Source organism: Pleuronectes platessa, chromosome 8 (assembly GCF_947347685.1).
Source record: "Pleuronectes platessa chromosome 8, fPlePla1.1, whole genome shotgun sequence".
NCBI lineage: Eukaryota > Metazoa > Chordata > Actinopteri > Pleuronectiformes > Pleuronectidae > Pleuronectes > Pleuronectes platessa.
In genome coordinates, this window is record NC_070633.1 from 19965712 (window position 1) to 19991551 (window position 25840).

Sequence of the window (25840 nt, forward strand, 5' to 3'; positions counted from 1 at the left end):
AAAAGAGTCTACGCCCATCAGCTTTGTGAGGCTGTAGTGGTCATTGCAAAGAAAACTGATAAACAGATAAATCAAAGTTATGGCTAAGTTTAATCTTTGGCCTAAATCTAGGTTAAAAAATACAATGAATATCTGCCTGAAAATGCAACTTAATCCATCTAATGGCTGTCAAGACTTTTAACTTCAAATGTGATCCTCAGGGTGGCGCTAGAGAAAAAGTAAGGGGATCCTCAAGGACGTTTGGTCACTGGTATAACAATATGTATGTTTGTATTCACACAATTATGCGTCAAGACGTCTGGTAATGTATAAATATATAAATCTTTATTCATTTATTTACTTCATATGCTCAGTTAACAGTGTCAGGGAACATCACTTTCATTCAAACTAACTTGTTAACAGTACATGAACAAAACAGAAGAAGCTACGTTGATGTTTGAGCTGCTGCAGGAATCATTACTCATTGTGATATATATATAAAAAGCAACAAAATCCAAATACTAATAATTTATCTTTGCATTAAGGTTGTTATTGTGAGAGGAGTAACTAAAATTAAAAAGACTGGGTTATAATAAGTGAACATGACGATGTTAGGCGGGAAATAACACAATAAGTACAGTGAACATTAATTTCCTACTAAGCACTAGAGTTAAGAGTTAAATAAAAATGCAAAATAAAAATCAGAAATCTTCATAAAATGTGACCCTCAACACTGTTTCATAATAATATAGCTTTAGAATACAAAAAAAAACATTATACTTGATATAAAGTATCAGTGCATCATCACTTCCTGTCCACAATCCTAAACAAATTGGTTCCACAAATAAAAACATCACTCTGGATTCAAAATATCCACTTTACACTTTGCTTCAGTCATCAAAGGCCCTGTTCACACCCGGTATTAACATTCGTCCTGAGAGATATGATCACAAATAGACATAAATTGAGTTTGCCTGTTAACTAGTGGTATTTACAAAAGAAGCGTCCTGAATATGTCTCCTGCTTGTGATCGAATCTTAGTCAGTCGCTCTATATACAAATAATGACATGGGTAATTTGAGTCTACAAAGTTCAAAACTTTACAGATGTGGCCGATGACAATGTCTGTGTGTGGACCTGAGTCACAGAGAGAGATTCACAGAGTCAGGAGGGACTGAATCGATGTCGTGGGAAGATATTCTATGAAGAAATATTTGTCGATGTGTTAACATTGCGGTAACAAACACATCAGTGCATGGACGGTAAGAGGCGTAAAACCAAGTTGGATTCATTATGAAACTGTTAGAGGAACTCAGCTGAGTAAGCCGTCCTACACGTGACCCATGAAGCATCTGCGTTCACACAGTGAGAAGAATGTGGCCAAATGTTTCCCAGACCACCTCGGATTGTGGTTCGAGTGATCGGATCTCAGGATGCATTCAGATCTTATCTGGGTGTGTTCACACCTGAACTTAGTGCTGACCACTTGTGACTGGATCACTCAGGCCGGATGTTAAAACCAGGTCATTGACTACGAGCTAACTGCTTCTCTACAGGGTGTGTGTGCAGCGACACATGAGCTTGAGTGAAGGTTTGGTCCACAGTTTACACACAATACTTCGTGCATCACGAATAATCAGCCTGAAATGTTGCTCAAACATGGAGATGAACAGATAATAAAACTGTGGAGAGGAACAGAACTTCACACACATGCAGAGTCGTTGTAGCCTGCCCTGCAAGCTTTAACTAACACTCAGCACAAGAGGGAGGACGGAGAAAACTCACACGTGTGTTTCCTCCAGAAGCAGATTCCCTCAGCTTTAATATCAGTTTATACAGCAGCACAGACAGCATGTACGTGTGGAGTTAGAGTTAAGAAGACTGGTCTTATATCTGAATCTATGTGAACACTAAGTGACAGTGTTTACTAAATAAATACACAGTTTATTTCACTAATGCTTTCTAAAGAAACCGTTTCTATTAAGTTTTGTTCTGTTTTTCCAACTGAGTTTATACAAAATAAATATAAACACATCTGGTTTCCTTCGCTCTTTTTAGTTCAACCAAACAAAAAAACAAAAACTTGAGTTTCTTCAACACCAGATCTGGGGCAGAAGGAATCTGAATATATTGTTGAATCTCAGCTTTACCCTGTTTCCTCCATTAACCTGTGATTTCCTATATCTTAAGAAATCCTCCACCACCACATGACAGAGCAGTCCTCTCCTCTGTCACTGTGAGCCAACCTGAGTTCATAGAGCTGATATATTTATATTTGTCACAATTTATCATTATTTAATTATTCATATTGCTTTTTACTGACTTTAGCCAAGATCCTATGAAAAAATAGCTGCACCTCATAAAGAGCCTCTTTACTTAACAGTTTTTTTCCCAGTACAAATTATAAAAAAATATATAAAAGTCTCAGCTATCATTTCTCCTTTCTTTTCTGGGAGTTATTGTTTAATGTAGTTTGTAAAGATCTGTGGTGAAGGTGGAATCATCGCGTTTTGTTTTCACAGTAGATAAAAGAAATACCTGAGCCTGCTTTCAGCTGTTTGACAAATCACAGTGAGCGTGGAACGGACCAGCAGCTTTAGGGTCGGCCTAATGTCTGAATCAACTTCTACAGGTTTTTCTTTTGTTGCACAGTGGAAGCTCCAGAATTTAGAAGATGCAGAAGTAACAGTCGAGTAGATTCATGAGCGGTTTCAGAGCGTCCGTTCTAAGAGGGAACCTCGTGTGGGGCTTTCCTCTCAGATGCTGCCGCAGGACAGTCCGGAGATAAGAGTCCAAACAAAGGAGAACAACGCGATGGCCTTCAGGCTGCCGAGGGGAAGAGCTGGAGGTTAGACAGGTGGGGTGGAGTAGCGCACCACATAGTTGTAGTCGGGCGGCGGGCTGTGACACTCCAGGCCGACGTCCAGGGCTGAGTCGTCCAGCACCGAGTCGTTCATGCCGAAGTCCAGAGAGGGAACAGTGGGGGGGTACTTCTCCTTCTCTGGGTCACACAGCACAGATTCTTTACTCTTACTTACTGCCTTCATCCTGAAAACACAGAGAGAGAAAATACATATAACTGATTCATGTACATAAAAACATAACCAGGTCATCATCGTGCTTCTAAAAACACAAAATAAAATTTCTCTGCAACAAGACTGCAACAATAATTAAGCAAAAAGCTAAATACTCTCTGGTGTCAGCTTCTTAAAACAAAATATCATGGACAGGAAAATAATTGGTTTCTCTATAAGTTATCTTATATGAAAATAAAAGCTTGAGTACAAATAACCACCTTTAAAGAACAAACTTCTATAAGTGGATAATGGACAAATCATCTGACTTGGACAAGATGTTAGGAGCTGATTGCAAACTAGGAGTAATGGTTGAAATCCTGAGAAATTATGCTGGATTCCAATCTGCCTCAGAGCCTTTTTTAAAAAACATTTTCAAATTTCTAGTGCGTAATTTTATACATTTTTGCAGCATCTTTGAAATGATTATGATGAAATAACACTTCATTAGAAACGCTGAGTGACTGGTTAACTACCAGCTGTGACGTACTGGGAACAACATCAAGCTTCTCTTTCGTGAACGGTTTGTTTTCTTCACGATAACTTGACTTGACTCCTCTCACAAAAGAGGCCTGCTTGATATTTCTGATTTAAGAAGTGGCCCCTTGTGAAGCTGTACAATCGCACAAACCTTTCCTCATTCATGTATGATGTAATCAATCATCCCCAGTTCTTCTGCTTCATTTGAGGCTCAGAATATGAGTAATTGCCTCTTATTGTCTATGGAGGTTGCCAAGGGCTTCCCGAGCTTCTCTCTGGAGGCCAAAGGGTCAGAGCCCAGCAGGCGGAAGTGATGCCGCTGAACTGGAATGCCATCCCGATGACTGAACTACCTGGTATACAAGGCATCGAAAACACCAAACAATAGTCCAGTGTTGTTTTGCCAATACCAAGCTTGACACAGGCGACGATTGGGAAATGGGCATTGGGAAACCAAATGAGTCAGAGCAAAAAAATCCCTTCTACTCAGTAAAAGTCAAATGTGACTGTCTTTTTGTTTCATGTAAATGTATAAATAAATATTGTTGGTCTTTTTCAACAAATTTTGAAATTTTGCATTAAAAAAAAAAAAAAAAATCTTTGTTTGGGCAACTTCCTCAGCATAATGTTCAATGTCTGCTGAATTGAAGTTGTGTGTGTGCTATACTTAAATAAGGAGGGCAGGTTAGAGGAGTGGTGAAGCCAGAGGGAGCAACAGGTGGACTTGAGCTGCACAAAAGATCCATAGCTAACAGGGGAGGCCCTCGTAAAGTTCAAAGGTGCCAGTGATTGAGTGGTTGCCCAGCGAGGAAGTCCTGGCCTCGATCATTCTCTGCATGCCTGGCTTGACTCTTTCTGCCACGCCGACGTCCTGATGCCACAAACGGACCTAGGATGCGTCCTGGACACCTCAACTTCCCGTATTGATCAAACAGACAGTGAGGGTGGGTGTTTTTAAATGTAAGGTGAACACATTAATAGTCATAGTAGTGTCTGCTACTGTGCAGGGTACAGTACGTTAGGACTAGACAGTTTGAAGTGTGATTGCTGTGTACATGTGTTTGACCGCGTAAATTAACCTTGCGACTGAGCTGCTGTAAACTCATTATGTGGTAAGACCATAATGAGAAAAAGATTTACAGAAAGGTGATTCAGATTTGACTTTATCCTTGAATACCACCTTAAGTGAGAACATATTGTCTCAGTGTTTTTTTTAAACTTTTACAGTTCTATATTCTCACCCCGACAGGATCCACATCTTAAAGTCATCAAATGCTCTGCAGGGTTTTGGAGAACATATCGTCTGCATCACTCTTTTTGAGATTAAATGTGTTTGTAACATAGTCCTGGACTGAAGAGGACGGCCATGCGTCATAAGTTAAGTCAGTCTGGGAGGTATCGTATTCAGGGCTCTTCTGGTGAAAACAAAGAGGTTTTAGTGTGCACTTTTAAAACAGCCCAGCCCTCAAGTGACGCAGCCGCTCTGCTTTTGTGCTCAGTCCTTCAGTTTGTCACCTTCAAGCCTTTTTCCCTCCCACTTCCCCTTTGTGCGTCTGTCCCTCACGCATGCTTTCTTCACACAAAGGGGAAAACTGGCCGCTGACTTCTTTTTAAGACAGAAGAAACTTGAGTGTGTGTTGTATGACAGTTATAGCGTCTACATTCCAGCTCAGTGGGGAGGTTTCCATGCAGGTATTTTGCAGTCCCTTCCAGTGTTTTGTTTTTGGTGACCTGCTGGGAATGTGGGGTGTAGTGCTGCGCGGTGTGGTCTACGTACGCAAGAGCCATGATGCTCAGTGGTCGACCAGCCAGCGATTCGAGACGCTTCAGTGTCTTCATGTTGTCAGATGAGAGGCCCATCCCGCTGTCTGACTGCCCGCCCTGATGATGATGATGATGATGGAAAGACAGAGAAGGGATAATTAAAACAAAATCTTTTATTCTTTATTATCTGAAGTGAACAAATAACTAATATATGAATGTCAGTAAGCCAGTTATCTATATTTTTCAACAAGCAGAGTTACAAAATGCTTAACTGGTGCACATGAAATAAAATAATTGGTCAAGCATTGTTATATTGAGCAAAACATACAGAACAACATAAAACCAATTGAAGAAACAAGTTATGAAAATGTCTATACAGGTGGTGTGAAGCTTAAACATGAATCCAGACTGATGAGGGTTGATTCTGTTAGAAATTTGATGAAGACCCATCAGAGGAATCAGATGCAGGAAGGTAAACTAGCATCCAGTTTTTTATAGTTGCTGGGCAGCATTGCAGGGAATAATGATTTTAGGACTGAAACAAACGGCTGTGTGTTTTTGGTGTAACACTGGTAATAACAATGTCGAGGTTACAAATAACACGGCCAAGAGAAAGCAGATAAAACTGAATAAAATGCAGCCAAGTATTAAGCCTTGTGGGACTCCATGTGACATGACAGCTGTGAAAATACTTAGCTAATAAACCACGTATATGAAAACTTTAACTCTGATATCATCTTGTACAATTGAGCCAAATATATGATTTATGATCTGACATGGAGTTTTAAATCAAAGGTCTGTTACCTAACTCGCTTGTTTTAGGAACAGTGGAGGTGAATATTGTGTGTCTGCCTCTGGTGTAATAACTCACCTCATGGTTCTCATTTGTCCCATCCTCCATGGTGACCTCGTCAAACGTTTTCACACTAGCAGGACGGATCTTGATGTTCCTGGAAAAAAATATTTCCAGTGTTAAGTGTCTAAAATATCTTGAAATGATCTGTTTCTGTTCAGAGAATCATTCAATTATGCTGAAGCAAAACGGCAAAGTTCAACAAAAACAAAGAAACCACAGGAACTTAATCACTAAGATCAACAATGTGAAGAGCCTGTGACATTGTACTTTGAAAACACATATTGTTTACTTTGTATTTCAACACTTGGAGGCTAAAACTACTGCTTAATTTAGCTTAAGAGGTAACTGTCATTACTGCTTTTCAACACTTCCTCAATAAACACTAGGAGGACTTGTGAAAACCCAAAGCTTTAAAAAATATTGTTTTAAGTGCACATAAATCTTGAAGCTGACTCTATGGTTTTTGGGGAAATTCCTCAAAGGATCCACAATATTGAAAGCGCTGTGACCATGGAGTTCCCTGGAGTATATTTCTTATCATGTGCCAATCAGGCCTGGTGCTGTACTTAGACACAGAGATGCTAATGAGCTAATGCTAATATGTATGCTAAATGCTAAAATGCTCTTACTGACACAAAACATTTTTGGCTGACAATGATTAGAGTTGAAAAGTTATAGGTTGGCCAAAGTGATAAGACACGTGATAAGAACTAACTAAAATTACATTTTAGAGAAAATGTGTTATGTGTGTTCCTTAACTTTTTAGTTTCTTCTAGAGGAGGATTCAGACGATTTGGCTTCCCTTTTGGGGAGCTGTCATGTCATCCATAATTGTATACAGTCTATGATATGTATGAAATCCAACTAGTGGAAGTTGATCTTTCATCTTTTCAGTGAAAACTTGTAACAGGAGAAGCCTGCGAATCACCAAGTCGTTAGGATTCATTATCTGGGAGCCTCTGGTACCTGGAGCAAATGTCATGACAATACATCAGCTAGTTGTGAAATTATTTCAGTCTGGAGCCGAGTGATGGACTAACAAACACAACTGACGTCTCCATACAAGGAGACCCGTCGCTAGTGTGGCTAAAAACATGACTCAGCCCTGGAAGACGAGACAAAATAATATCCTCTCTTCGTGTTCACAGGAATTTCAGGCGTCTGTTATGTAAACCACAGAAGAAGAATCCATGTTCTCACCAGCTGCTCCCTGAGTCACAGTGGGAGCTGGGTCGCGTGGGTGTCTCCTCTGATGGCGCTGTGGTGGAGGGGTCTCCCATCTTACCCAGCAGGGCTGTGTTGATGGGTATATAGTGCTTCCCCTCCTAAATCAACCAAACACAGACAGAACATCTCAGACTACAGCCTCATACTTATACGATGCAAATTAAAGAGAGACAAGGGGTTTAATTGAAGTAGAGTGATATTGCGTGCATGATACATAAACACACATCCCCAGGCTGTGGCGAGCAGCCAAAGAAACTAAGGTCACACAGAGTAATCCTATGGTGATGGTGTTAGAGTCTGTCACACTGTAACATTAGCCTTAGTAATGAGAGTCAAAGCCCTCAACTGTTCCAGGCCGGACTTTTTCTTATGTAGGAAACTGTTACAGACTCATTTGTAAAGCAGCATGTGTTCCACTTTATTTAATTTCCTGCATCGACCTCAGTAACACCCTATTTTTCTTTCAACAAAAATCAGATCCTGCTGCTTTAATAGTCAGTCCCTGGTTAGGTTACACTGTACCGGGCCATTAATCACTTTCAGATCACATTTGAAGGTTCGACTTGATCCAAAACAGACAATCAAAAACCCTTTGACATTCATTAGAAAAAAGTTATTAAGATATCAACTATTAATTGTTCAAAATGTCCCTTGGGCTGCAAGGGGTCTCTCAATCAAAACAATAACAAAAGGCCTAGTTTGATGATGGCGTGAAGCCGCGTTGGATCAGCTGTAAATCATGTTCACGGATGAGGTGATGTATTAACGTTCAAAAATGTATTTAATCGTGATCATTACAAGTGAAAAATACAATATGGATAAATCAATAAGGCATAAAATAGGTCCGATGGTTTTCAGACATTTTAATCTAGAGTTGTTACATTTTATATATTTTTTCTGAACGGGACTCAGGGACAGTAAAGTTCAAATGTGACCCAGTACAAAACGTGGTGAACAAACAGAAAGAACTCACTGGCAGCAGTAAGATTCAACACCATTTGACAAACAGCTGCAGTTAAAAAGAGTAGCAACACGTGAGCCATGTGTTCAGAGTGAATCTGCTTAGATCCACTCCTGTCACACACACTACCCAGAAAGTGAATTTAATGTTGAAATGTTTCTGTGCATATTTATATGTAAATACTTTCTTGCAGTGTAATGTTTGCATTAAACAAAAATGCAGTGATTTTCCTCATGTGGAAATTTGTAGTTGCCTGATAAGTGACGAATACCTCTTAAGCCGTCCGACAGCCTCGTAAGATCAGCGAACTCCCAACAACATAATTCATCCCAGATCATGTTATCTCGTGTCACTTGAATTATTACATGGTTTTTCCATATGTTTTGAAGTTTGGTTCCTCTTGTGAAGTTTTGCCATTTTAAAAGCAGCCGAGGGTTTTTGCTGAGTATTTCTTCCCCTTTGGATCTTCTCCAGGCTGCAGGACGTATGGTCACTCTGCAGAGCTAGAAACTAATATTACGAATGTAGTAGTATGTGAGGGTTTAAAGTTAAACATTTATTTCAATACTTTAAGTAAGAGAAAATGATTCCACCATAAACCTTCTATTTGATTTCACACCAGGGCTCAACAGCTGATGATAATAAACTCTACATTCCTGCCATTTTTGACACAGACCTATGATACTGATGGACTGTTGACCATGAAAGTTAAACAATGCATAATATTTGAGTAATAACATTTAATCATACCTGCTGGACACTGGCCTGAAGCAGGTCTCCCAGGCTTTCCACCAGCTCAATGAAGGTGGGTCGCCCCTGTGGCTCCCCGTGCCAGCAGTCCAACATGGTCTGGTATCTGCAGGTAGAGAAGACACCACTGAGCAATCGCTGTGATACAATTCCAGCAATCTGTAAGTTCACTCACTTAATGTGGAGAACAACAGATTGTACATTTGTGTTGTCGTAATGTAAAATGTGACAAAACTGAAAAGTGGAAACACAGCTAGCTCAGAATTTGTCTTTTCACCTTCAGTAAACAAATCCCTATGAATTGAGTAACTAATGAATATGTGTCACCTCGAACTCCAGTGTCATCTAGAGCGTTTGTTCATGTTCTGTTCTCTGTTTTTAGGTGGTCCTGAGACTCTGTGGTTGTATCTGATTCTCACCTGGTCTCGGGCGTGAGCACCAGTGAGAGAAAGCAGCCCCGCTCGGGTCTCTGACAGGCTGTCAGCGTCTCTGCCCATGTGGGAAGACTCAGAGCCTTTATGGGAGTTTCCATCCCAGTCGTCTGTCTCATTTTGTGGAGGAATTTGGGAATTTAGCAACAGAGCACCGTGGCAGCTGTTTGAGTTGCCTTCACAGCATCTCACAGACTGGCATCGGGTGGTGATGGAGCCCCGTCCTGTTTCTGTTGCAGCAGCCACCTCTCTCCCCACAGAAATCTTAAGTTTTATGCAAGTATAATTTGAGGACTTGTAAAGGCAGATGGTCTGTTGCTTCTGTACTGACCACCCCCACCGTCCTCTCCATCTGCGTGCATTGTCTTCTCAGTGTTGTAAGGCCCCGGCTGAAAGAAGCTGCGATTCTCATGTTAATGAGTTTGGAGTACAGTCGCCCAGGTGGTAGCCCTCCTTACTGTGACAGGATGTGGAGAGTATGATCACAGCCTTTATGCATATCAGTCAGGGGGGGAAGTAGACACATTGTATGACTGTACAATTTAAACCACATTTCCTGCCGGTCCCGTAATGAGAATAAATAGCCTGCCTCCGCATGTTTGGGTCTTCAGGGAGTGTGGTGTTTTTTAGTAGGGGGGGGGGGGGGGGGGGGGGCAAGATTCTGTACAACTGAGCTACTTTTGTCCAGTTGGGCAACTGTGGAAGGATGGGAAGTGAGCATCCTTTTTTATTGTCTTCCCACTCACTGAGCTGCATCCGCTACATTCCTGACGATTCTGTGCTGCGGAGCCAGAAATTAATTGCTCAACACTGCCTGCAGCCTCACATGCTTTTCATCATTCATATATTATAACTTGGTGGTCGGGGTCAAGGCGTCAAAACTTGAGCTTAAAGACGTTCGTGATCGACTGCAGACCTCTCGAGGGGTGCAGCAGATCTCACCCCACCGACTCTGAGTGCATTAGTGTGCATCCCGTTTAAACTGATATCAGCGGGTTTTATCTGAGCTTTAAATCAGAGGCAGCCCTCAAAGTCCTCGGCAAAATATCCTTTCTGGCATTCTGTGTTTTCATCAATGGACAGCCTGAACCAAGACGGAAAGTACGAAAGATTCTTGGCACCATCGAGTCTGCATCTACAGATCTTATGCACCGACTGAAACTTAAAGTCTGGATTAGATTTTGTGCATCATCTCCAATCATCATCTCCTTCGCGGAGCTGATAAATTCATTCAGTTAGCTTAACTTGGCACACGTTGCCATAAAACCCTCGACCTTTTTGTTGCCACATCATTATTAAGCAGAAGTGCAGAATTATGCTTTCAAAACAAATAAGATTTGTGAAGTTTGACTATACGATTCATTTTAAATTGAAACCAGACTCAACATATGCACATATGTTAGAGTGAGACTCAGAGAGCGCAGACTGTGATTGCTGGATCTGGATCGGCTGCACACATTACAGAAGAGCCAAAGTATTCCTATTACAAAGTGTAGCTGCATCACTGACGCCAAAAGAAGAGGACTCTCTGTACTTGCTCCATCCACCAGCAGAAAAACGTCTCCAGACTGTGACTCTTCTCATTGTGGAAACCTATGGCTCAGTTACAGCTGCAGCGTTGTCCATCAGCAAAGGCTCCAGAGCTTAAAGTTTGCCCCTGCCGAGCTAATCAGTAGCAACTGTTTCTTCTTGCAACATTTCAGAGTAGGGTTACCCGTGATTCTTATCAGCCACCCCTGACCTTCGGATTCTACCAAAGAGAAACAATGCCCTCTCTCAGTTGTATATCGATAGGGGCGGTTTTGACTCGCTGCTTCTACTTTCTTGGCCTTCATAAGGAGAACATGCTGCTGAAGCTGCAACTGGCCGAGAAAAAGAAAACCTCTCTTTCTCGCTGTAGGACAATCCCATAAAAGTATTGATCAGTGGAATATGATGGAACTACAGCTGACATTTTTGAGAAAAAAAAATTGCTAACCTAAATTTTACAGGTTAAAAGTACATCTAACAGAATTGCTCACATTTCAGTGGAAGAGTATTCTGGCGCTCTCATCCTTGTCCCGTCTTTCAATCTGCAGCAAAACTCTTCATCAATTTGCACACCAGGGTACGGGGACGCACCTGGTAGAGGAAAAAAGGGGAGAGGTTCATTACAAAGTTGTCTCGTTACTGGTGAGTTTGTGTCGTACTTAAAAAAGGTGACAGTTCATGAGTAAACAGGAAGTAGAAAATGCAAACTCCACCCAGCAAAGGATTTGAATCAGGAGCCTTCTTGCTGTGAGGCGACGGTGCTAACCGCTGCACCACCATGCCATGAGGTACCGTATGATGTATGTATAATGAACCTGTGATGTTAAAACTTGAGACTACCAGTTGTTTAGTTTGACCAGTTTATTATAATAGACTTCGAAGAAGTTTCAAATGGTGCCATTATTTATAGACGGTGGTTTCATGTTATTTTCCAAACAGTTAAACAAATTGTCCAGTTTTTCGGAATGATTAAAGTTTGCTGTGTATGAAGTAGTATGAAGATGACTGTGGATAATCTGATAATGGTGATAATACATTGGAATACAAAGTCAGGATGAGAAATAAGAGAAGTCAAGTTTGTTTAACGAAACATCAACACCATGTTATAGTTTCCCTGAGTGAACCGACAACCTACAGGAAACAATACAGTGACTTGAAAAGAATAAAAGAACAATTTCACTATGTTTCAACGTTACACACAATTTACATCTGGAATGTGAATACTGACACGCTCAACCCCAACGTGCCCGTAGATCAATAGCATGACTGATTTTTGGGTCACTCATGATATAGAGTATATGTGTAATATTGTTATAGTTGGACCGCTGCATTGATAATATGTCAAATGTGTCACTCGTCAACCCGAAGGGAAACACCGCTAATTTTATTTACCTTTGAACTAATGTTGGTTGTGAAATATGAATTTTGAGCCAAAACCCACTTCATACTCGGCGCCCTGTGAAAACACACGTTCTCACACTGAACCAACTCAGATCAAATATCCAGTTTTGTTAGTTTTAAGAAAATAAATCCAACTTCTAAGTAATCAACACATTTTTGGAAACTTTTTAAATAATATTTTTGTGTTCTTGGTTGAGTTCCCTCACACAATATAAAATATCGTCTCTGTGGTCAGGCTAATACGTCAGGAAACCACATGTTTAGCTAAGTAGTGACCATGAAGAACTCTCAAGAGATAAAGAGAACAAAGAGCTAAATCTGTGGTATGTGATCTATTAACTTAAGCTTTGATATGTGTTGTGCAACCTTTTCACTCTAATGAGAAAATACTGCTTATCAAGACCCTTTATAACTTATATAATATAATAATAAAATACCGACATGAATTTTGTTTGCAGTCGATGCAGACACTACCACAATGACAGCTGGTGCACACACAAGCAGTACTCCAACTGTGGACTGAGGATTCCTGACAACCAAGATTTTGAACTGTCTTAAAATGTAGTAAACGCCTTACAGCAAGCATCATGGAGCATTGAATCCTACTAAGGAATATTTTATATCAAAATTAAACTTTTACAATTTACACAAGGTTCTAAATAAAGACTTTACAACCAGCTCTGCTCCAAGTTAAACTACGTGCACCACCACTATGGACTGTCACTTATATATTCTCAACTGTGCAATCCATTCACTGTACATATTCTGACACATAATATATTTCTTTACACTGTGTATACCGGTGTATATGTTCAGTCTGTTTTATATCTAAGATTAGTTTTCACACATGTGTTGTGGAATGTAAAGTGTTCTTGTGCAACTGAAGTGGATATAAACTTTCTCCATCTGTATCTCATGTGCTCAGATCCTTATACACATATCTGTAGACATACCTCATTATAGTGTAAGTCTAAAGTTATCATCTGTGTTTTATGATGAAATAAAATATTCTGTCATTTGGCTTTTCTATATCATGATAAGACAAATTATTTTGGACATATGTATTGATAATAGTGTATATGTTTTGTGACAGACACCACTAGGATCTGTTTCACTTCTGGCATCAAAACTTTACTAACAAGATTTGGATATGGAAACCCACAGACTGGAACTGACACACTTTTGGTTCACGGAGAGCGATCTGAAAAACACACTTCGGTTTTACTTAAAACATCTGACCTCCGACTGGTATCAGATTGCAAAGCTCATTTCTTTGCCATTTTTCTTGGTCATTCTGTATCTTTGTCTCCTGATTTATTCGTTTGAGTCACGGCCAACACTACCAGATGTGTAAGTGTTTCTTAAATCGAAAAATGTGGTGAGAATATGTCGGGAGTGAAGAGGAGGGTGTAGAGGGAGCATGAAAAATAAGGATAGAAAAAAAGTTTCATTATGACGTCAGTGTGCTTTACATCTAAAAGCGCATGGGATTCGACACAGTTTTCCCTGGAACGCAGAGGGGGACAACACTGTATGGCGGCGGTTCAAAAGCAGCACCGTCAAAAAGTACAGCATAGCGATACATCCAGCTTTGCTCCTCTTATGTCTCCCTTGCTTCCCATGGTGACATTTCAACATACAATATTTCATGTTGAGTCTCGCTTTAGAAACGTGTGGTGAGCGCTGTGCCATGGTGCACAGGCAATCGCGGACCCACGCACAATGCTGACTTAAAGGCCGCAGTGGTTTCACAGCGGGGGGCCAACTTTAACAATGACCTGGCTGCTTGGTTACACTGAGTTTGTGTTGCCAGCTGCAAAGAAACGGATTGCTTAAATAGGAGGTGTTTTCTCATTTTAATGGCCCATGCCTGTACTTAAAAAAAAAAACACAGTCAAACTTCACTAATGCATTGTACACGAGTGGCGTGAAAATGATTTTCTCAGGCGGACAATATAAGGCCCGGCCCTTTATCCCTAAGGCACAATTACACAGTGGTGGAAGACAGTTAGAACACAGTGCATCTGGTGAGACTGTCAAGCTGGGGGCACGGAGAGTCCACCAAGAAACAGCTCCCTTTACACTCAGCCTCTCAGAGACCAGCGTCTGATTGAGCTGCATGAACAAACTCAATGTGAAGTATATATTTCAATTATTTTCCTTAGAATATTTTGTCCAATACAGTATTTTTTATATTATAATCACATATATTAAATATATTATTCTATGCTAGTTTCAACTTGTGCCTAATATTTGTGTTTGTTGTAAGGTCTGTGTTTTAAAAATTATAATAAAATGGATTTTTGACTGATGACTTTGATGCCGATCATTTGGGATCTTTTCATTCGACCTAGTGTGAGCCACTTTCACCATATCATGGTTCCTTTGCTCCCTTGTATAATGAAACTGAGCCACGACACTTACCCAGAGAGAAGATCTCCCACATGAGAACACCGAAAGACCAAACATCACTCTGGGTTGTGTAGATCTTGTCAAAAATGGCCTCAGGTGCCATCCACTTGAGCGGCAGTCTGGCCTATGAAAACAAAATTCGATAAGAGATCATTTACTGCTTTATCTCACTTATTAATCACATCTAATTTTAATGTCAAATTGGTTTAAACAATGTGAGGTGGTCCTGCTTTTAATTCAGCTGAACCTATTTGGTCTCCACTTTCCAAGGATAGCTGAATTTTCTTTTCTGCCTAGTGAGTGATAACTTGTTTCCATTAGAGTATTTTCTCTGCCCTGCTGGAAACATAGTCTGTAAGATGCAGTAGACTTTGATAAACTTACATCTCCTTTGCGCACGTAATCAGGGTCTTTGTAGATGTCTCTGGCAAGTCCAAAGTCACAAATCTTCACAACGTTGTTCTCTGAAAGCAGAATGTTTCGTGCAGCCAGATCCCGATGGATGCACTAATGGAAAAAAGGAAGAAAAAAAAATCTTGTTCAGTGAGAAGTCAACATATACAAGTTCAGGTTTTCTGCATGCAAGTGACTTCACAAAGGTAAGCGGTGTGCTGAGGCATGGCTGCTCGCAGGAGCAACACATGGTCAAGTCATCAGGGATATTACAATAGAAAATGATGTGTTCCATATCCAGGCTAACAAATGGTCTATAAGAGGTTATTTACAACAATGGCTGCATTCTCTAATCAGTCCCATCCGGTCTCCCCGAAAATTATGAATGGCTTTATATGAATTAGATCTGGACTTCAAAAACACGGGAAGTCAGAGACCATATGAGTCAGAAAAACAAGCAAATCAGTCGTTGTTTTTTCAAGGTTATTTTTTGTGTAGTCATTTGTTCACAATTTAGAATCTTTCAACATGACCTACATGCATGATAACTGTAAAAAATTTGACCACTCATATATTAATGTCAGTGTTCACAACCTTTCGGACATCGGTTGTTTAAAAGCAGCACTTAAACATGAATTAGCATCGTAATCCTTCACTATGTCAGGTCAAATTTAAATCAAAAAAAATATTATCTTTAACATTATCTCAAAATAATTTATAGAGTGTTTTTCATTGTAGAGGAGATGATTTGTGGGAAGAAGAGAATACCTTGCGTGAGGCCAAGAACTCCATCCCCTTAGCGACTTGGAAACTGTAGCAGATTAAATCTTCCAATGTCAAGACTCTCTTATATAAATCCTCCGATTCTGTGAGAAAAAAAGAAAAGATCGTAAAGCTTTACCAGTGAGGAGCATTTTTCATCGTGGACATATATATATATATATGGCCTTTAAATTTAAGAACATAATCCTACTCATGATTTTAAACGCAATCACAGCGCTCCGCACCTGTCACATCAATCAGATAAGATGAAACAGTGAGAACTCTCATGAGGAAACTGCAGAAGTAAAGAACCAGACTACAACACATCAACTTGGAAATTCATCCTGTCACGTATGTGTCTCCACCTACGCACTGCTTTTAAAACATTCTTTGCAGATGTAAGATAAAAAAATCTAATTATAATTCCCCCTTTTTTCAGATGTCAGGTGGAACGTGAGGTTATGGACCCAGTGCGCTGGTCGGGGGTCTGAGAGAGGAACTCACAAGGAGTGCTTCCACTGGCCCACCTGAGTAAACAGCTAATCAAACCAGAAATAACACATGAGAAACGACATGGCCAACGTGCCGGTCCTGAGCTGCTGTGCGAGAACAGAGAATCGCTCAGGTCAGGACAGGAAATAAACAGACGCCTCCCCCAGGCTCAGTGGGGTGACAGTGGCTCCTGCTGTAGTGATTGTACTGCTGAACAGGAGGAGGAAGTGTCCCATCAGAGGATGGAAAACAATCTAAGGAGGGCTTTCATTCCTTGGCTGGAGGGGTGGAGCAGAGGTGAGGGGAGAGATGCAGCAACAGGGACAAACATAGGGGGGGAGGGGGTCGAGGGGAAGTAAGACGTGCTTGGCCTTTACCTTCTTCCTCTTCCTCTGAGTCGCAGTAGCTCTTATCTTCGATGAACCCGGAGCTGGCGGAGCTTCCGGTGCTGGCCACGCTCTCCAGGCGGCGCTTCATCAGCTCGCTCAGCTGGCAGGACGACCCCGATGACACCAGCTTACCGTCCTGGCTCTGACCGGCACACATATATCATGGTAAATGAGAGTTGAAAGGGCGGTTGTAAACCAGTCCCTCCATGCTGACACTATACTGAGCCTGCTTCTAAAATGAAGAGAAAGCGAGCGTTCTAAATCACGCAGCTCGTGACTCACCTTGTAGACGAGGAAGTCTTCTCTCTTGCTTCTCAAATAGTTAGACAAGTTGCCGTACCTGCAGAACTCCACGATCATCATCAGTGGTCCTGTTAAGATGAGACATTTCTGATTATTCCTAAAGTACGCAATGGTTCACATTAAAGAAAGAGAAAAAAGATAGACGGAAATCGAACCCTAAACTGGCAGCTTAATAGGAAACAACAGCAAATTAAATGTCATTTTCTTATGTTTTCTCTTTTCTACCATTGCATCAATGACTTTTATAACATCCTTGGTAATAAAGCTCACCTCCAGGCTTCGTGCAGGCTCCCAGCAGGTTGACCACGTTCAGGTGATGGCCGATGTGGATCAGGATCTTTAACTCTGACATCAGAGCTTTCCGCTCATTGGACGTGGCTCCTCCTGTAATAATGTAAACAAAATAGTTGATCAGTGAATCACTGACTATCCTGAAAAATAGGATATACATTTTTACAATGAATAAAATGTTCTTTCAAGCTCTTACATTTGTTTAAAAAAGAATCCCTCATTTTGACATTTCATGTAAATTATAATAAATAACAATCCATCCATCAGCTGTTCTGTTTACCCTGAAGAATTTTCAGCTTTATCCAGATTAGTTTTACAATAATACAAAGAGAAACAATTTAAAAATACCATTTGCTGTGAATCACCCCGTAGGAACTATTTATTGTTCATTCTTTGTCTTCTTTTTCCGTTGCCAGAGGCAATGTTTTTTACAGCAAACTTTTGTAAACAGTTTATTTTCGCTGCTGGAAACAGATGGGGACTTATGAAACTAATAATGCAGATTTCTTTAAAAACAGAAAAATATGAGCCTCAACCCTAAAATTGAATGTGTCCCTTCAGTTTAACAATAACATAAGTACATGAAAAAATTCTTCACAGTGTTAAAGGTTTGAGGGGAAAGCAAGAAAAAGAGCCTGAACCATGTTAGGTGGATTACTGGGGAATTTCATTTTGAGAGTTCATTAAATATGATGGAAGAATGATAATATTGCTTTAGGCCGAGTGATACGAGGCACAGTTTGATGAAGGAAATCCTAAAGATAAACGCCAACAAAATTAGAGAAATATAACTCAAAGTGCTCACATTACATAATGAACTATGATATAATGACTTCCACCTGAACTAAGAAAGTCAAGATTTTTTTAGATTGTTTAATGTTGTTCCGACCAATCCGATATTTATGAGCTAGAAGCTAAAGCAGCCAGGGAGTCTCCAGTTAAACCACGGTCGATTTGAGGAGACCTGCTGCTTTCCATTAAGTTTGACCTATGACTAACAACAGCCAAAGTCTGTTACTCTGAGATCTTGTGATTTATGCTGAGACATGATTGATGCCATGACAGTCACCAATACATCTAACCAACAGCCCAATATTTCACCAACTCTGAAACATCATCCTCATACCACCAATCACTGAAAGGTTTTCAGTTTGTCTCTCTAGTAGTACACACACATTTGAATCGCCACCTGGCAGATGTTTGCCTCCACAAACCAGTCGAGATCCAGTTTACATCCCTGTCTGTTCAGACTCATAATATATGTAGGGAGGACTGTGAAGAAATTCAATAAAAGGCATCAAGTCTAAGTTGTCATAATTAGCGTATGAATTGATGAGTTATGGGCTGTTTTTCTGTTTTCATTTTGACCTGACTTTTATGGGTTGTTGTGAATATTTGGAAACACGCAAAGGGGATTGTAAATAATTCTGAAGGCTGGCAATTGTTTAGAAATGTTCGAGCCTCTGAAATATGTCAAATACAAACATAGTTTCTATTTGCTCATTGGGTTTCATATCTTACATTTTTGAACTCGTCCTCACCTGCAGATCTTGGACACTGGTCTTAACTGCGAGCTCTGCATACACTCAATCTCTTCATCAAGAACAGGGTTAGAGGTCTTAGCCTTTACCTCTAACTGCATTTTAAAAAGAACACACATTGCACAATTTGCTTTGACCCAATAAACCATACAAACATTAATTGCAGGCACATGTGGTGCCGCAGCTCATGAGTCTGTAACTTAAGGGGAAATTAACCACTACAGTGAATGATGTGACGTTATTGCAGGCCTGTCTGTCGTGTGATGAACCAAAGAGGACAAAAACTAAAGTTTTATCAAAGTATAATTAATTTATAACAACATGTTTGACATCCTACCTTTCAGCATTTTGACAGCCACAGTCTTGCAGGTCGAGAGCTTATCGATGCCGAAGGCAGAAGCCTCCACCACTTTTCCAAAAGCTCCGTGGCCGAGAGTCTTGCCTGGCGAAGGAAGAAAAGTAGGTTGACATTAGAGCTTCCTGTCCCTGGGTCGAAAAATCTAACTGGACACTGTCAGTCGGGTTATGGGTCTGTAATTAAAACAACATGCTTGGACTGTGATCACCAGGCAGTTTTTTCTGGAGAATTTATGGTTCACTTATGACTGGATGACAGCGCAGGTCACTGATAAGTAATGACCCTACACAACAGCTGCGGAGACGGGTGACACCTATTCCATGTACCCTCATGTGGCTATTTATGTCCTCACCTTCAAACACTATAAAGATGAACTTTTACCCTTATGTTAAAAAAAAAAGAAAAAGTTTTATCTCACTGTCTTTCTGCTGCTCATTGCTCAGTTTTTTTCCAGATTAACATGTTTCTGGTAGTTTGTGGCTATTTAAATATGTTCAAACCATAACTTGTAAAGTTTTTGCACACACACGATCTTGTGAGATTATTCCACAGCTTAATTGCTGATGCTCCGGTTTTGTTTGAATATTACTTTAACTTTTTCAGCAATAAAACAAATGCATGAGGATGGCAAGCAAATAATAAATAAAAAAAGAGCTCACCTAGGCGAAGACGGTCACGGGGAAACTCCCATTTGTTGCTGTCGTACTGGAGAAGATCGTTCTGCTCCTCGAGGGGACACTCATCAGGGTCAATAATGATAGATGGACCCATCTTGTAGTGAGCTGGTTGCTGAAGGTGTGCAAGGACAAACCGAAATATCGTGTTAAAGTTTTTGACAATTAAAACTTTACACACACTTGGAGTCAAGTAACAACCTCACACAGGCTGCAGAGGCATTTGTGTTCATACTTGAAATCAATGAGGGCACAAAAAAATGTTTCCTCACTGTTGTTGTGGCACAAGCACATCATGTTCTCCTTTGAGGTTACACGCTACATACAAGCACTTCCCAGCTGTCAGGAAATCATAAACACTTGCTAAATTTGTCCTTTCATTAAACTGTATTTCACAAGAAACACTGAGTCAGTCGCTTGCATGAAGTCACTGGAAACGACTTATTTGGCATCAATAACAAGACAAAAAGCTCATCTATTGTGGATCTGTGGAAAAGACAGATGATCTAAGGCCTCACCTTTCTCAGCTTGCGGATGAAGAGGATAAGCATGAGCCAGAGGAAGGTGGCTGCAGCTCCCGTACACACCAGAATTATTACCTCAACGTTTGCCTTCCCTTCGTCCCCTGGAAAGAGAAGAACTGTCGTCAACTATCAGAACTTTTTGGAAAGAAAAAAAACGGTGTACTTTAATATCAACAGTGGTTTTTGTGACCAAAAGAAAACAGACGGTTACAACTTAACAAATTGAGAGCCTGGTTCTTCAATGAAGATGCCAAGAATGTTATTCCGCATCATTCTTTGGTTTATTTGTCTCTTCATAAATTTCCTCTGAGACATTGTATACAAGATAGAAGTGGAAACACACTCTGCTGTTTATTTCTGGTTTCTTTTTTCATATAGGGTTTTCTTCCCAACACAATTTTTCCAGCCATCCATGTCAACGATCTGAAAGCTCATATCCCTTGAATCTCCTAAAAAGTTTTTCCAGCTCTTATTTCATGCAATCCATAACAAAACAGCCGAAGCAGAACATGTGTACAGCTTGTTGTTGGAATACGCCTGTGGTAAGGATGGAATGATTTCAATAAGCATCTAGACAAAAGTTCAGCTTAATAAGCATCTGCTCAAAAGTGCATAGACCTGCACAAAACTGGTTGCATGACATCTCAGCTACATTCAGCTTCACATGTCGACGTGTGGTTCATTTTACATGTCGAAGATAGACAGGCACACACACTTTGAGAGACTGGCCTTCTGCACCGTTTATCTCCTGTGTGTTTCCAGTCCCTTGGCTGTTGTAGCAGTCAATCTCTTTGCACTCATTAGTGGACCTCTTAACACTTCACAGAGGTCATGTCCTCGAGGCAAGGACCCTCAGCCAGAGCCTTGATCATAAAACCCAGGAAGGAATTCACTTGGCATTCCTGGCAGCTACAGATTTTCTGTCAGGGTCCGTTATTCATACTGAAGTCAAACTCTGAGCTATTTGTCTCTGTGAGAAGATGTTTTGATTGGACATGAGCACACACCGCTTCACACTGAGAAGCCAGTAACTGCAGCAGGTGGGAGTGTTAATCTCTTTTGATGGTGAGGTAGTTAATAGCAGTGGGTGACTTACCGAGCACGGTAACGACTGCACTTGTTTTCGCGACACCCTCGTCATTACTGGCTACACACTCGTACAGACCCTCATCGTCTTTCTTCACCCTCTCGATGGTCAGGACCCCGTCTTCTCCCAGTGATATACCTGCAACATACAGTCTCTCAGTCAAACTGGTGCCAACTACTGTCACGGCAGTGATCAATCAGGTGTTAAAGTTGAAAATGAACAACCTTTGTGTTGTGTTTATATTGAATAAAATTAGCACAATGAACAGAACAAATGTCACGTTACCTGGGCCGTCTTCCACTGGAACACCATTTTTGTACCACATGACGAAGGGTCGTGGAACTCCCAGAGCGAAGCAAGCCAGCATCAGGGTGCTGCTACTGTTCACATCCTGATTCGTCAGATTTTGACTCAGCCAGGGGCGTTTTCTCGCTGCACAGAGAGAAAACAAACCATTTCAGTTGGAGATGCTGTTGATCTTTTACTGTCTAGCTTTGACAATGACTCATCAACTAGTCAGTAGCATGCCCAGTTTTCACACAATGATAATTTTAATGTATTTAGCTTATTGTTGATGATAGATAGATAGATACAATCCAATCAGCTTCACAGATCCTTTCTGACTTACCATCCACAATAAGTGCTGCTTTCTTCAGCTCAATCCTCTCGTGCAGCTTGTATGCCTGGCACTGGTACCCTGCAGTGCTGTTTTTGGACACATTATGCAGATGGAGAGCAAGGGAAATGGAGTAGCGGCTGAGCCGGAGACTGGATACATTGACAGTGACAGTTTGATTCTTGGAGTCCAACCACCGCAGATCTGTGTAAAGGTAGCGAGCTGCCCGACAGGTCAGAGTGACGTCATCGCCTTCGATGGCTTTCCGAGGCTCAGTGGTAACCTCCTCTGAGTTATCTAGTGAGACCCGTAGAAAATTAGGATTACAACGTTGTTTACTCTTGTACAATGGGGTCAATGAGAGTTACTAATTATGAATAAATAGCAATTTTCTGGAACATGTGGCTGGGTGGACATCCTATTTTTGAGAAACAAAGCTGCTCGTCACAAGGCCAGGAATGTCAAATTTGCAGTTATTTCCTGTTTCATCACTGTTAATTGGAAGCACGTTGCCGGTCGACAGTGTCACTGATGGCGCTCCTGCACTCAACCAATTGGAGAGAGGCTGAGTCTGGGCCCCAGGGGAACCAGACTGTGCTTGTTTATTCAGATTGCTGGAAAGCATTCTGTGTTCAGTAAGAGAAGACAGCTGTTATTACAATTCCGTCCTCTCTTTTTTTTTTGCAACGTTCTATCATTCTCAGTTTTACTCACTTCTGGAAGAGACAACGACTCCTCTTGGGAATTCTATCTCACTGAGCGATGAAACTCTGGTACCTGGCAACTCCTCAGATCTACATTCACCCGCATCCAAAATCAATACTAAACTCTTCACTCCACTTTTAAGTAAATAGGATTAAATCAGTTGCAAAGTGAACACTGCAAAGTGACACCTAATCCCCAGTCTTTTTTCATAACTGTCTCAATGGATATTGATTTTTGGGAACATTTGGTAAAGCACAGACACACATACAAAGTAGAATTTCCTAGAAGAAGTCCCAGAGAGAAAGAGGAATGACCCTGCAGCAGGAATGCAGTTATTCATAGCTGTTTTTAAACGCGTGCCGTTATAGCACTCCATATGGCTCAGGACATGTTTGCCTCTCTTCCGCCCTGAAGCTATTCAGCTACAGTGGAAGATGGTTTCAATTAATGCCCCCCTCTGGTCTCTTTATTGCACAATACAATCTGCACATTCCTTCCCTGCACTTGCAATTCATTACAGCGTGCACCGCTTGTGTAGATCATCTGAAAGAATCCAGTGCACTGTATATTGCGGTATGCAATTACCATAAACTCAGTTAAGTATCTCTGCATTCACCTTCGACTGCAAAGATTTAAATGTTGATGCTTGTGATGTCGTGTTATGGCGACCCACTTACCATATACATAAAAGGGGATCGTCAGGGTGCTGAAGCCATCCTCATTCGAGGCCACACAGGAGTACTTTCCTGACACGCTCGCCTCTCCAATCACCAGCACACCCAAAGTCTAATTGGATCAACACGGCAATTATTATTGATTATCAAAGAGGAATTTACATATTATGACAAATAAGTGCTTCATATCACAGTTTTCTCAAATGTGACTTTACTGATTTCTCCTCGGGTTGTCAGTTCCTATCAGACTAGCGAGTAGCTGTTAATGAAGGCGAGTAAGAGTCTGCACTGAGCCTCGTCTGTTCTTTACCCTCCAGTGCGTCACATTAATGAAAGGGTACATCTGGAGTTTTAAAACCCACTGAGTCTCCCTCAGACCTGCACTATAGATCTAGCGCCGCGGCTGTATGTCCATTTCCTGGAAAGCACTTCTAATGCCACACTCAATTTTCTCATCAAGCCAGTACAACATTTTAATGGCTTAAATAGACGAAATAATAAGTGAAACTTGGGTGAGGGCCAGACTGCATGGGGCTCTGTTTAGTGTTCTTACTGACATCTGTGTTTTGGGGGGGGTGAGCTACATCAAAGAGAATGAATGATGTGGGTGTATTGTCTGGGTGTATGCAAGCCAAAACTTCCTGGATTTGTATGTAGGGACCATTGTGTTGACCCTGATACACACAGAGGAAGCCATTAAACAGCTTCAGCGTCCATGTATTTATGGTGTTTAGAACACAAACAAGCAGTAAAAACACGAGTTTTAAAAGTATATCATATTGTCCAAATCATGCTGTTATGACATTTGTCAAAACACTGACGGAGTGGTCTTATGGTATTATGTTTCTGCTATTACCCACCGCAATGTAACCCTAGCTCATAAACAGCCACTTAAATGGTTGCACACAGTCCCTGAGAGGTGACCTGACCAGAAGCACTGTGACCTCTGTGCCCAGGTCTTCCCCATGTGTTTTCCTTATATTATGACCCGGGCCGGTCTCCCTCTCTACCGGGTCTTCTGGGGAGCCACTCAGAGGCCCAGCCCCAGCTACGTTCTAATTCACAGGCCAACACGATTTATGTGATGTGACAGAGAGGAATTCACCTCCAACAAATCCCTATTCTTTTAAACTTCTGCTTGTTATCATTGACCCTTAGTCCTAACCCACATAAAGCAACAGCGTTTGGCCACGGGTACTTGAAAACAAGTGCTACCTCCCTGCTTACTTCAGAGACATATTAGAAATGATGCCTAAAAGCCCAATTTACACTTAATTGTTAAGCAAATATTTGTCATAGAAGATTCACAGATTCCTCTCCAGTTATATGCCAATGAATTTAAGCCCCTAATTTGAGCCAGTCTGCTATAATGGGGTTTATTTAACCTAATCCTATGGAATGACTTCTGCAAGATAGTGCAGGTCTGCTCTTTATTATCTTTGGGGTTTTAGTAACAGCCTGCCCCTGTACATATGCATTCATGGCATTTTTTACGCTTGCATGGCATAATGTGTTTGCTGTCCTTTCAGAAAAACTGACCGACTGATAGGTTTAACTATGAGGCCTCAATACTGAGCACAAATGTAAATTTACTTGTTGAATTTATAGTGTAAAATGAATTATTTATATCTGCTGGCATAGATTGTATTTGTCATCATGTCTTATTTATATAATCCCCATGAGTACATGCTATATTTGCTGAGATGACTCATCTTCACTTGCAATGGCACAACATAGATTCTAGACAGGTTTATTCTCATCCTTTGGCACATGCATGCTTTAAGCCACATAGCCTCTGAACTGTTTATGAAGCTCAACTCTAGAGTCAACAGAAAAGATTTACTGATGTCACAACAAAACAATGTGTTGGTGGCCAAGAACGAAACTGCAGCTGTTAATCTACAGGTCTTCTTCGGTGGGAGGACTCTACTGAAGTGTGTCTGTTAGTTATGAGATAGCGGAGGTGGCAAGAATGCTCCGTAAGAGATCTTGCTTATAGAAAAGCCTTTACCTCTTTAATTTATGTTGCACATGCACAATATTAATCAATATATCCTCTTCCTTTTAAGATGTACTGCATCATTTACACGATTTCCTGTATTTTCTTGGCTGTTTATTCCCAAAACTAATAACGTCTTATTTAATGTGCAGCAATGAAAAACAAAA

The 25840-nt window shown here is 40.9% G+C and overlaps 1 protein-coding gene across 1 annotated transcript in view; it reads right to left on the reverse strand.

The window, feature by feature from the left end:
• Positions 1-302: 302 nt before the first annotated feature.
• Positions 303-25840, reverse strand: part of kdrl (kinase insert domain receptor like) — a 42509-nt gene continuing 16971 nt past the window's right edge. Inside the window, exons 12-30 of the mRNA XM_053428735.1 lie at positions 23678-23786; positions 22308-22592; positions 21965-22111; positions 21689-21817; positions 20587-20693; positions 20054-20183; positions 19374-19478; positions 17475-17588; positions 17184-17272; positions 16890-17043; positions 16027-16124; positions 15250-15372; positions 14878-14989; positions 11544-11643; positions 9092-9197; positions 7354-7478; positions 6169-6247; positions 5311-5414; positions 303-3027 (exon numbers count right to left, since the gene is read on the reverse strand). Of these exons, the coding sequence (XP_053284710.1) occupies positions 2829-3027; positions 5311-5414; positions 6169-6247; positions 7354-7478; positions 9092-9197; positions 11544-11643; positions 14878-14989; positions 15250-15372; positions 16027-16124; positions 16890-17043; positions 17184-17272; positions 17475-17588; positions 19374-19478; positions 20054-20183; positions 20587-20693; positions 21689-21817; positions 21965-22111; positions 22308-22592; positions 23678-23786 (2415 nt within the window). The 3' untranslated portion in view covers positions 303-2828. The remainder of the gene's footprint in view (positions 3028-5310; positions 5415-6168; positions 6248-7353; positions 7479-9091; positions 9198-11543; positions 11644-14877; positions 14990-15249; positions 15373-16026; positions 16125-16889; positions 17044-17183; positions 17273-17474; positions 17589-19373; positions 19479-20053; positions 20184-20586; positions 20694-21688; positions 21818-21964; positions 22112-22307; positions 22593-23677; positions 23787-25840) is intronic.